The following is a 13,370-nucleotide window of genomic DNA, read 5'->3' on the forward strand; positions in this document are numbered from 1 at the left end:
AACCACTCAATCTTGATAGTCCACAAAGCCTTTTATTTTTAAACAAACCTGTTCTGTCTGCCTGAATTCTGGGTCCTATTTTCTGAGTCATTGACATACTCACATCTATGCAGTACTTAATCAATTCGATTCCTTTGCTTAAGTAAAAGTAATAAAGTACAGGTGTTACATTGTACTTATGAAAAAATTTAATATACAGTTTTTGCCTTAGACAATACAAAAAAGCTTAAAATTTTAACTTAAAAAAAAAACAACGCATCCATGCACATAAAATATGCTAATTTTCCTTATTTGCTCATCCTGTTGGAAGAACATAAGAAATAACACTGCGTCTATTTTGGTTCTAAATTAAAATTGCAGACAGGAACACATACTGTAGACAGAACTGAACAAAAGCCCTGCATAAACAGCTGAATATTTTTCAAAGTGCTGGTATTCACAGCATTAAAGTTTAAAATTACATTAAAACCTAAATAGTACTTGAAACATAATCAACATAGACCCTTAGTTACAAGTTGGATTTATACTGGTTATACACAAGAAATAAGATGTCTTCTAAGGTCAGCTGGTTGCACTGGTCTTAATTTTAGGATGAGTAAAGGAGCGGAATACAAACTCAAAGCACACTATTTTTGAAAGCCTTACATCATTGTTCTTATTATTTTACACCATTTTGTTTTCATTTCAGTTTCAGTCCTACAAAAATCACAACAGTTTGTTGGTATATCAGCATGATCATGTGAAATAAGTTAATGTATAGTTATTGTTGCAAGAAACTGTATTCTTAAATTTGACTAAAGAGATTTGAGCACTAAATGAACAACCTGACATTGATGATGACACTGTCCCTGAATGAAATGAAAGATAACAGCATGATCAAAAGGTTTCATTGCACTTAATAGGCTTTATTGTTTTTTTAACCCTTTCTCTGATGGTTAGCAATGACAGGCATGGCATACTAAATTTAACAAGAGCTGAAGTAACAGTTAATATGTGAGCAAACACGTGACAAGCTGGACGACAGAATACATATTTTTTAACAGATACATTTATAACCACAAAGACCATCCATTAGCTATGCTGGTGTGAAAAACTGTAACAATTTACAGTGCATGGACATCCGTTGAATACTCATTTTAATCACTTTGTATGCGCAGTTAACACATCCTGTACATTTAGATCAAGTATATACAAAAAAAAAATAGAAACATTTCCATCTGAACACTCTTTTTAGTCCATGATTATCTGATTTAAGTCTAATGGAGGGGTCATCTGTTTATTACAGTTTTCAGTTTCACAGTAAAATTCTGAATTTATGCTGAAGCATAAGTACTGTGTGGGCTGTTTTCCCCTTCTAGGCTTTAACAGCAAGTCTTGCCAAGGGAGGCATTTTGAAGAAATCGAACCGCTGGAAAATTAATGGGGAGCAGCATGTAGTGAGAGGCTGAGTGGGCAGCTTTGGAGAGAAGGGGGAAAAAAAGAGGCCAGGGGCTTACGTGGTGGATGTCTGAGTGATGCTCCTCTGACTGCTGGTGCTCTTAATGGCAAAGGTCGATGAGTTGCTCTTGTGGCTGGAGTCAAAGTCACGCTCGCAGCGGCATTGGGATGACTTGAGGTAGCGAGCGGAACAACACAGGAAGTTCTGCCTCAGATCGTGGAAGAGATGACCAGCAAAGCACATATAGATCCAGGGGTTACAACAGCTGTTCAGGCTTGCAAGCAGCATGGAGATAATGAAGGGCATGGCTGCATAAAAGGAAACACAGATAAAAGTTACTGCTGTGAGATGGAGAAGGAATCATTTAGCATTAATTTTCCCTGAGTGGGAGAACCTGCAAGTACTGTAAGTTAAGTATTTGCTGGAAATCGTTGACTTTTATCTTATAATAGCTGTATATAAGCCCTCATAGCCCCTATGAAGTGAGAGGTCTTTTAATCATATAATTAGCAATGATTTTTACTGATGTCCTGTGGGAAATATTTTCCCTAACTCGTTTATGATAGGTAAGTATCACAAGGATGTTATCAACAATAGGCAAATATGCTTATAGCTACTAAGCTTTGCACATTTAAGCACAGGAGGATACAGAAAACATAGATATTACTCTTTTCAGCCTGAATGTTTCACTTTTTCAGTTTGACATCCAAATGGAAATAATGTAATCAGAGTCATTGTTGAGTTCATAAGCAAGAGGTAATTAGCAAATGCCACGGCCCTAATGAGGTGACACATCGTTAGAAAATGGGTACTTATCCTGAATGAGCTCATAGAGCAGGTGTGTCAGGGTTTAGTTTTGGTAAATTAAATAGTGTTTGGTATTTTCTAAAAGAACGGAATCAATTCAAAATCTCTGCTTCATACAGTCACACTCATGTTTACCTGTTGGGTTTCTCAGTGACTCAAGCCACACTCACAACACCAAAATGTGACACAAAATAATTATCGGCTTAAAACTGAAAAGCTCAGCGAATGGGAAATAATCTTCGACTAAAGTAAAATAACACTGACTAGATACATCATGGTCAATTTTATTTGTACGGATGGAAAAGGTGATACAATTCCTTGCCCAGTGATGCAGTGATACATTACAGAGAGCAACTTGAAGTGGCGGCTGGATGACATTTACACTGCTAACTCCACCGTCCACCTGACATTTGGTAAATGAGTTTCCGATCATGTAATTGGTTTGTATCCTGTATTTAACCTCTTCTCAGTGGTTGTTAATCTTTTCTCAGTCTGCCTGTGCCTGGATTTATCTTATTGCTTCAGTCCCCTAGATTCATTAGGCAGCTCAGAGTAAATGCCATCTTAGAAGGTATGAAAGTCTTACACACATGATTAAGAGGAGCTGTCCTTTATGGGTCACTCTGTGGACCAAAACATGACTATACTAAGTTAACCTCAGTTAACAGATTTGCAGGTTTCACTATCTATCTTTGGGTTTGAACCTTTGGAATGTAGTGCAAGGCAGATTGTGCAAAAGTGCATCTGAAGCTTATCAGGGTTTTATCATCAAAGGAGATGAGAGTCTGGGTTTGAATTAATTTGACGTTTGTGTGGCTTTGTGGAAAAAAAGACCTTTGCTGAATGGAGGTTTTCACAGGGGAATGATAGATCACACAGCAAATGAAAAGACAGACTAATCAGCCTGGGGGTGGTACATCTGTGTGGCTGTCAGAACTGATTCTGCCCAGTCCGAAAGACTCCTGTTGCACGGTGATGTTAACATTATTAACAGTAACCTCATTTAGCTGTAAAAACTGAATTATCTTTAATGGTAAACAACAAATTATTTTTTTCCAGGTGTCCTATCACTGCATTCATTACATACCATACAGAGAAGTGGATTGTCTACATGTTTCAGGGCAAATTCAACCAACAAAGGAATTTGGGTTGTGGCTTATTTCCTTTTCTTGTAAAGAAAAAAGACCTGACCTTTAAACGAAATAAAATACTTTATAGACTGAATGGTGGATATTTTGTCGATTACGGCCCTTAATGAAAATCAATAGCAGGGTCTAAGTCAGCTTCCAATAGGGGCAGTGGCAGGAAGGAGATGCTTTTGTTCAAAACATTTCTTACGTGTGTGTGTGTGTCTCAGTCAAGGTTTAACCTTCAGCTGTTTTTGTCCAACACATAATGAAATCTGTCTGGCTGCTAAATGTGAACTCACACACAGTTGATTTCCCTCTAACAAACCTCAGAGAGAATGGGGTATTTTGACATCTTCTGGCATTTTCAGAAATGATGCTGATAAGCCTGATCAGGTGCAAAAAATGGTGAACCTCCTCTCTGTGAAAGGTCCAGGCTCAGTCATATTATCACAGTGTCACAAAGCTGACATTCCATTTGTTGGAGAGGACCTTGGAGAAACAGGCTCTGTCTTGCAAGTAATTTTTCAATTTAGAGTATCTTAGTAATGTATCACATATGATTTCTATAGAAATAATTTGAAGATAATAATTTCATTCATAAAAAGACTTAATAAACCCAACAAATGGCTGGGTTGGCCTATATAACACATATGTATACTCCTCCATTAGTTAAAAACTGCAGTTTTCCCCTCCCATTGTTTAATACTATAAGATGTATATTCCAATGTTTTGTTAAATTCCCAAAGCGGTTGGATGAAGCAGGAATCCCTTTTTGCAAGGATAACAGTAATCATCTTTATTACATAACTCACAAGGAAATGGGAAGATGTAGAGCAAACCAAGTATTATAATAAACCGTATAGATGATAAATCATGAATTCATTCTCATTAAGGGGCAGGCTGAAAATAGGAAACACATGTGCATCTATCTTCAGGTTTTAGTTGCAGTAGGGAACTGATGCAGGAACTGTGATATGATTGGTCTGTCAAATGATGACATGACAGATAACCGCCCACCTGGTGTCAACCTGTCTGTACAACTGAATAAAAAAAATTTTTTTTCTGTGATTTAATGTGTTTTAATAGTAATGCATGTAAAAAAATTAAGAAAACAAAAAATTGGTAATTATGTTTCACAGATGATTTTTTTTGTATGTAGACTGAAACATCTAGTTAGGAAAAATATCTCACCACACTCCTTATTCGATGAGTTTGCTGTGTCCTGAATGCTGTGTACTAAATGCAACTTGAGGGAAACTGTGAATGCTTATGGTTTTTCTTAAACATTCACTATCAAATTGTCAATCTTCCTCTGAGACCAGATTCAAGGAGTATACAACATCTGTCCAGTCAGTGTCTGAGCTGTAGATCTCTGCAGCTCTTAAGATTGGTCTTGATATATAGGTATTTGTAACAATATTTTTTACTTTTAGATGATGGGTTTAACAGTGTTTTTATTTTTCTAGATTTCCAAAGCTTGGGTTATTTTTATAACTTAACCACTCTCCACAAAAACCCTTCCTTTTCTTGGTCTTTATGATGCTGTTTGTTCAAAGACAGGCTACAAACGTAGGCTACACAAATATGATGCCTTTTTTATCATGATGAAATCACACAAAGATTGAGGCTTTGCTATTTGGGTGACTTAGAAAGATGAAGAATTAGAGCAAAGGGGGATGAAAACAAATTCCTGCCACACGTTAGGCTTTTTTAAAAATAGGTTTTTAAAGCATTTTATCATTTGTCTTCCACATTAGAATGGTAGTTTTTTCGCTGCCACTCAAAACCAGATAAAATAAAGTTTGTGTTTCACTGTGAAAAAATAAAATAATTATGGAATGGAATATTTTTCAGAACAATTAATGTTTGGATCTGCAAACACCTCAATAAATTTGAGAAATCTTAGTAAATATGCTCCTCTAAGCCTTAAAGCTCTATGTTTTGCTCCAGGTAGCAGAGTAACATGTAATTTTTTTCTGATTTTTACCTGTAAGAATGTAAAGGTTGAAATGGAACTGGGCTATTTAAAGGTGAAACAACAGTAGGTTTCTTTTTTTGTGTGTGTGGTCTGTTTCTTCAGGCTAAAAATAAATAAATAAAAAGGAAGACATGTAGATGGACATTGAGCAGAGACACAAGGTCAGGCAAGCAGCAGATTGCTCCCCACTGTTAGGCAAAGTGAAGTCTATAGGTGGCATGCACCTTGGATTGAAGTTAATCCTAATATCCACACTGACTTAAAGAAAGAAAACCTGTTTACCACTAAACTATTTCATAAACCTGAAGGAATACACCTGGAGCCTCTTGTTACTTTTAAGTTCTTTTAAATGGGTGTGGTAAATAATGTAAAAAATCATATAGATTCAATTAATTTTAGTGACAATTTTCACTGTTTTTGTAATGCAAACATTTTCATCTTGGATGGGCTTTATTTACTGAGCTGTCTGCTATATCTCTACCTATAATTAAATCTTTATCAGCACACACAGATGACACTGCTGCTCTCCTTTTGTACATAAACATTGGCACATGTTGGTTCCGAACTGCTGAATTTAAGTCTCCCTGTCATCCAAACTCAGCCTCCTTCTCCGCACTGATTGGCCATACCCTTTAGGAAATGTATTCATCTTTTTATTTTTTATACACACTGAAGCAATTTTGTTTCTCGTCTCTCTGGTCACTGTTCCCTCTAAATATCACAGAGAGGTGTGGCGTCACAACCTCTTTCTGTTTCATCAAGCAGTTTGTCTATACTTGTAATACACCAAACTGTCTGCAAAGAAGAAGAGATTGTCCAAGATTGCAAATAAGGGGTCTCATTGTACAAGAAAATATGTTAAATAAATAGCCCAAGCTTCACTATGATTTTATTTTTTTGTATACAATCATTCATGAGGTGAATGAAGACAAGTTGGTTTATTGTTGGTTTGCAAAGTTTTAATCCAGACTCATCAAAGTCAACAAAGTAACTGGTTGTGTCTTCAAGCACAGAACATTTCGATTTGTTAATTGGTGAATTGGAAGCTTCATTTTACATGAAATCTGTCTAAGGCAGCATAAAATATTAAATCTAAAAACATTTAGAAATAATCTTCAACTTTTTTCTCATTATTACTAAATTATATAGTCTTTTAAACCTCACAAGATGTTTAAATTTTTTTTAATGAGATTCAAATTTATTTTCAAATATTTAATAATCAATTTTAGAATAAAAAACTAATTCAAAACAAATTCTACAACCTATAAGAAGTGCTGTTGAGCTCCTCCTAGCGGCCTGGTGGAGACTAAACAGCGGTTCAACCTTGGGATTTTTTGGGGACTTCTGATTTAAAGAGGTGCAAACAAATCTTCATGCAAATGTTTCAGAAGATATATTCAAATCTTTTTACTTCAGCATCACTGTTTTTTTTGTTGTTTTTTGATACAAGCATTGCAGGGCACAATGTCATATGGAAGCTACAAAACATTTAGAAATCAAGAAATTTCTAAATGTCGAAATAGAAATTATTTTGTTCTTTGTTCTTATTACATCTCTTTGCAGGTGATGAAGCAGACTGAAAATGTTTTATCATTCTCTCCTCTTTCTTTTACCTCTTCTCCTTTTTTCTGGTTTTCCTTTCCTGTTCTACTAATATTGCAATGTCCATAAAATCTGTAAATATCCCTGCATAATTATAATATATCAATTCATATGCATAAAACAACCGAAACACTATGGCGATAGCCGTACTGCTCCACTTCTGAAAGCAAAATCTGTTGGGCTCTTTTTGCCATCAAGACAATTATTCTTATTGCCACATTACTAAACTGTAAAAAAAAAAAAAAAAAAAAAAAAAAGTAAAAAAAAAAAAGAAAAAAATTGCAATTATTTAGAAAAAGTATAAGCATGAAAGAGAATTTGTTGGAAAAGTTTGTATCTTATCGCAGTTCTGCATGCAATGTAATGGCTATGTTTGCATATAAAAGTTAAGCTTGTATTAGCATATGTTTCTTCATGTTTATGTTTTACACCTTACCATAAAATATTGCTTAATTCTGGTGATATGTTGTTTTAAATTTCATTTACTATCACACCTCTGCAAAAAGAGGAAAAGGCAAAGCCAAGACATAAAGGTAAATATATAATGATTTGAAAGGTGTGGTCACTGACAGTGGATGCATGGGCCCCTGTAGGAGCCTGTGTATTGTAGTTAAATGTCAAAGTACCCCCACAGGCACAGGCTTCCTGATGTGCAGTGGTGCACACTAATTTGATTAATGATTATTCATCAATGGGTGTCTGCAGTTCAGGGAGTGTCTGAGGGAGGTTCTGTGCACCCTGTGCTTGGAAAAAAACACCAATTATTATTTTTGTTTAATCATGTGCAAATGTTTTAGTTATAGTGTGTTAATTAGAAATAACATGTATTAAAAACGAGACATTTTTTTAGCACAAGACCAAAAATTTCCCCTGAGTCAAAACAGCAAAATCTGGTAAATATATGTTTAAATATACCAAACAAATATTTAGTTATTTAAACATTTTATAATTAATGCCTATTATGACATTTGGCAATTTAAAATCAATTATTTAAACTCAAGTGATTTTTATGTTAAGGTCTGTGATATAATTGGACTTTATGAGTCATTTAGTTGATCCAGTCATGAACCTTTTGGTTAACCTGCAGTGCATTTCAAATCCAGACCAGACTCATCTCCTGACTTTGAAGAATAAGGCTGTAACAATGTAAAATGATTTAATTAAACAAAACATACATGATTGTTAATAAATTAAAAAAGAAATTACCATAAATTTCAATTATATTTTTCAGATTTTGTTATTTCAATATGTACTTAAATAGATAGTTAAAACGTTTGCATGACATTAAATGGGCCCATCTTATATATATAAAAAAGAACACTTATAAATAGATTGAATTGTGCCACTTTTATTATACGTTGTGTATCTGACTGACTTTGTCTTTAAGCTGTGGCAATTGTCTCTCTGGTAAGCGCGCTTAAACTGGAAAAGCCCAGAACATCCCTTTAAACATGGGAGTTCAGAGTAAAAAAAAAAAAGGAGCAGAACTCCACTGCATAATTTTTGAGGAATAAAATGTGGGGACTCGTACTTTATAGCTACTTCTTGGAAATCGGAAATCAGAAAAAAGACTGACAATAAAATGTGAATTCTTTTAAGATTTCACAAAATGAAGATAAATCTTACTGTGTGGCTATTTCAAAGTACGGTATCCCAAATGCGTAATGCACCATGCATGGCGCGCTATCCACCTACTTTGCGCACAGCGGGCATTCATTAGACCTACCCTCACGAGGCGCAGCTGGATCCCACGCAGACCACATCTGGACTGAGAAAAAGGGGGTCCAGCACACGATGTATGCCACCACAATCACAAAAGTCATTTTCACGGTGGTAATTTTGGCTTTGGAGATGAGCCTTACGCTGCTCACCCTGGCCAGCGTGTTGCTTTTGCAGGTTTTGGGCGTTAGGCTGATGCATTGCTCCCGTCTTGTTTTTAACTTAAAGTTTTGCCATATTTTAAAGCTGATTAACCCGTAACAAATGCTGAGTATGGCCACCGGGATGATGTAGATGGAGAGGCTGATCCATGTAATGTAAGCTTTGGCTCCCCAGGGTTTCACGAAGTCGCCCCAGCAGTCATACACTCCTGAGCCGACTTCTCTGAGGGAAAAGATGAAAATCTGCGGGATGCTGAAGAGCAGGCTAAGGAGCCAGGAAAATATCACATAAAAACGGTCTTTTCTTCTGTGTAGTGAGCGGAGAGGCTGACATATGGCCAAACAGCGATCTACAGACATCAGAACTAACATATAAGTGGAGGCAAACATCCCGACGACCTGCAGGTATTTCACCAACCTACACAAAATGTCGGGTCCGTAGAAGCGAAATGTTATGTCCCAGATAAGTTGAGGAAGGACCTGAAATATAGCAACGACCAGATCGGCGATGCTCAGGTGCTTCATGAAGTAATACATGCGGGACTGGCTGTGTTTGGTGGTGTGGATGGCAAGCAGGACGCACAGGTTTCCTGCGAGCGCCAGGAAGAGCACCAGGGCGAGCACGGTCACCTCCACTTTGGCCACCTCCTCATTCCGTTTCAGGGGGTTCGTTTGATTGAACCCAGCGGTCCCATTAAAAAGGCTCGAGTTCTTCCAAGAGTCGTTCAGTTGCCAGATGTCACTTTCATTAGAAATAGTTTCCATTGCCGTAGTGCAGTCCTCTCTGCAGATGCGAGAGGGCTGTGAGGTCTAATGGTTTGGTTACCTGGAGAGGATAGGGAGCCCAAGTCCTCCTTGTTTCAGGTGATCAGGCATATTTGGGGACAGTTCATAATTCCCACTTGGTAAAAATAATTTACGTTGTGTCGGACGTCATCCGTTGGTCTGTAAAAAGAGAGGATGTAGGATAAAATAATATATGCGTTATTCTCCAAACAGAAACAACAGAGGCACTTTTTTTAAAAGAATGGGTGAAATTATCGAAACAAGGCTGTGAATCTGCAAAAAACATCATTAAGTTTTTTTTTTTTTTTTTTAAACCTCACCTGCAGTGTGATCCAAAATTACAAAACGCACAAAAGAGTTCTACTCCCTAAGTCTAAATTGAAAAAATAAAACCAGAGATGGAAAACAATTGTAGCTCTAACATATCTGCTGAGAAGCTTCACAATGGGCAGCAACACAGTGCATGAGCCCCTATATAGGGTCCTCAGTTCGTCAGGAGCAATAAAAATCTCTCCGCCACCACTTGGTGGATATGCGCACTTTCACCAATTGGCGATGCTGCAGGAATCACCCTGAGGGAGAGAAGTCCAAGGCTATTTATTATTGTCAATCTCTAACAATGTATACAGATGCAAATACATAAAAAAAAAAAAAAAAAAAAAAAAAAAAAATATATATATATATATATATATATATATATATATATATATATATATATATATATATATATATATATATATTTTTTTTTTTTTATGTATTTGCATCTGTATACATTGTTACAGATTTGTAAAACATTACACAAAGGTTTGCATTTAAAGCAATTATTCCTTTTCATTTGGATGGTTGTGACTGTTTACAAAGAAATGCAAAATGTCAATGGAAAGTTAAGTGGAAGGAGGAGTGATGGTGGAATAAATGGTTACTAAGGCAACAGGGATAATTACAGTCTTAAGTGGAATTTGAAGTAAAGCTTGTTAGAAATTGTAATACTTCATACTGTCTAGTGCATGGACACATTTACAGTAGGATACCATTTCTGTGTTATAGCATCTGTCTCTGGCATCCCCATGTGGATGTTTCACTGAAAATTATATGTACTGTTGCGCCGATGCCATTTTTTGGCCCCGATACCGATACCCGATACCTGGCTGTGCAGTATCGGCGATACTGATACCATAATAATGTAAAATAATTGCTATCATGGCTTTGTCAAGCTGCTGCCTACCTTTGTGAAGCAGGAAAAAATCTAATACAAAGTGAATCCAGTAAAACTTTTTATTGCCTACCAGGAGTGGGTGACAATAGTTGAACTATTAATAGTTGTACTCGCCGATACCGATACCACCATTTTAGGGCAGTGTCGGGGCCCCCGTCCGATACTGGTATCGGTATCGGTACAACACTAATTATATGTTATCCCTATTTTGTGCAATTTCTTGTTTAATAGCTCTAGATTAATTTCCATCTACATGCAGATGCACAGCACCCTTTTAATAGCCATCTTCTTTATGTAATGCTTGTTTTGTCTTACTCTCTTAGTTGATTGTATTGGCTACTACCTACTGGACGACTGTCAAGTTAGAACTCAGATGCTTGTGCAAACCACACAATTACATTTTAGGTTTAGAAAACCAAATGCCAATGGTCTCATGTAATATTCCAGTTTTGTGAGAAACGACGTCTTGGAGTTAATTTTAGGCTTCAGTTGTAAGCTTAGAATTAACAGTAAAAAAAGCATGACAGGATTACAAAAAAATGTGATGATCATTTAAGTAATTAATTAGTCTTATTGCCTCTCTGTCAATTTTTTTTTTTTAACTGCTTAAATGTTAATTGAAAGCATAAAAACAAGAAGCTATATAGTCAAGATTAAATCAAATGTTATCAGATATGTTTTAAATGTTAATGGATTCAGCGATGTGACATCCCTCGTTTGAAGCTGCTCTGGTAATAAACGGATGGATGCATTTGTCGGCACATAAAATAGTTGAGCCATAAGCTTGCTCAAGAGAGGCACTAAAAGCACCGCTAGCGTATTCCTAGAAAACCACCCTTGGTGCGGTAAACATGTGCTTTTTATTGCTCATATCAAAAGGCATCTCTGAGCGGGTGTTCAGCTCTGAGCTTCTCTAAAGTCTTATTGATCTTCTGAGAATGTAAACTGTTTAGCATCAAGGGAATAGGACAATACACTTTGTTATCGATTTTACTTAAATGTAGCCAGAGGGAGCAGCTCTTCGTTTTATTAATCTGTTTATTTCTGACATATCCAGGATTAATGCATCAGTACAACAAAAAAATAGACCTCCTTTTCACTAATTCATAAAGAATATTTGCAAACCTTAATTTAGGATACATCAGCTAATTACAAGTTACAAATAAGTTCATAAAACAGAAGCAACAGAGAGCAGAACTGTTATATATTTTCTTAGTAGGAATTATAACTACCTGATTTCACAAATAAAACTAAGATTTAATTTATGAAATAAAACACACCTTACAGATCACTTTCAAGAATAATTATGCATAAATAAAACAAATATAAATATATTTACTCATCTGATTCAGAAATAAGACACAGAACTAATTAATTTTCTGTGACAGTGCATCATTGGTGCTTGAATAAATGTGAATGGAAATGTACAAATAAATAATATTAATACTTGAGAGCTAGTCAAACATTTATTAGATTTTGTAGAGAAACAAGCAAGATAATTCAAATTGGTCCCTGAATTAAATTTCTTCATGGGTGACCTGGTCAAGAGGTCGACAACTGCAACACAGAGACAGAAAGCACATAAAATAAATCAGTTTACAGAGAAAATACAGCCAACATAAAACAAATAAATGCAAAACTAATTGAGAGCAAAGTATAGTTTTAGATCTAATGTCCATCGGTTCGTCCATCAGTGGACACATTCACACGCTGACAATGCTATGATACATTGTAGATACAGCTGCCCTGGGGCAGGCTGACAGGATCACCAACAGACAAGCAGGGCGAAGTGTATTAACCAAGGACACAACAAGGAATCCTGAATCTCTACTCCCTATGCATTTTGTAAATGTTAATGTTGTAAAATTGTTTGCCCTTTGCCTAGGATTTGGTGGTCAGTGTGAAAGTAATCTGTGTTTTTTCATAGATGTTCCATGTGTCACTTTACAATAAGGCAATCCTGTAGAAACCGAGGTACTTTAAACAGATGTTTTTGATTGCTTTTCCAGTCATAACAACAGAAACTCATAACACAAATGTTACATTTCTTATTTTCTTCTCATTTTAATTTAAAACACATAAAAATAAAGTTTAGTTAGAATCACGTAAATCATACATGTTTCTACAAACCCCTCCCACCCCTTTTTTTTTTTATCACAAAATCTTCAATAAAATACTTTTAAATTTCTGATTTCTAGTAAGTCTTTCCCCTGTTCTTAGGCTTGAGTTAGGAAAATGGGCAGACATCCCAGAATTTTAAAGAAGGGAAGATAAGGCTGGAGCTCATTTAAAAGGGCTTGGAAATTAAAATAATAATGATGCATGAAATCACAATAAATGCCTTCAACATGTCTAATGGCCTCCCTGACAGTGTAGTTGCTGAGCCACAAAAGATAAATCAGCATGTGTGTTTAAATTGGATGTTCTAAAAATAAAACATGATGATCAGTGGAATTATCTTCAACATTATAAACAAGGCAGAGAATGTTTGGAGCCGTTATAAATCATTAAAGTCCTACGTGGTGAGTGGGTA

General features: G+C 35.9%; 1 protein-coding gene across 1 annotated transcript; it reads right to left on the reverse strand.

Annotated features, from left to right (window-relative positions):
• Positions 1 to 884: 884 nt before the first annotated feature.
• oxtr (oxytocin receptor) lies at positions 885 to 10,127 on the reverse strand. The gene is made up of 3 exons (XM_038279825.1): positions 9,942 to 10,127; positions 8,682 to 9,780; positions 885 to 1,746 (listed from the first exon to the last, which is right to left on the reverse strand). Exons 2-3 carry the CDS (start codon positions 9,598 to 9,600, stop codon positions 1,493 to 1,495), a joined length of 1,173 nt encoding a protein of 390 aa, XP_038135753.1. The 5' UTR covers positions 9,601 to 9,780; positions 9,942 to 10,127; the 3' UTR covers positions 885 to 1,492.
• Between the last annotated feature and the right edge of the window lie 3,243 nt (positions 10,128 to 13,370).

This window comes from Cyprinodon tularosa, unplaced genomic scaffold, assembly GCF_016077235.1.
Source record: "Cyprinodon tularosa strain WSP-4 unplaced genomic scaffold, ASM1607723v1 ctg154, whole genome shotgun sequence".
Taxonomy (NCBI): Eukaryota; Metazoa; Chordata; class Actinopteri; order Cyprinodontiformes; family Cyprinodontidae; genus Cyprinodon; species Cyprinodon tularosa.

What these genes read in the sequence shown, in the direction of transcription:
- oxtr (XM_038279825.1), bottom strand. Translation starts at nt 9,600, where the DNA reads ATGGAAACTATTTCTAATGAAAGTGACATCTGGCAACTGAACGACTCT. An exon ending in TCCAGCTGCGCCTCGTGAGG is followed by an intron (nt 1,747 to 8,681) that starts GTAGGTCTAATG and finishes CCTTTTATGCAG; the next exon opens with CCATGCCCTTCATTATCTCC.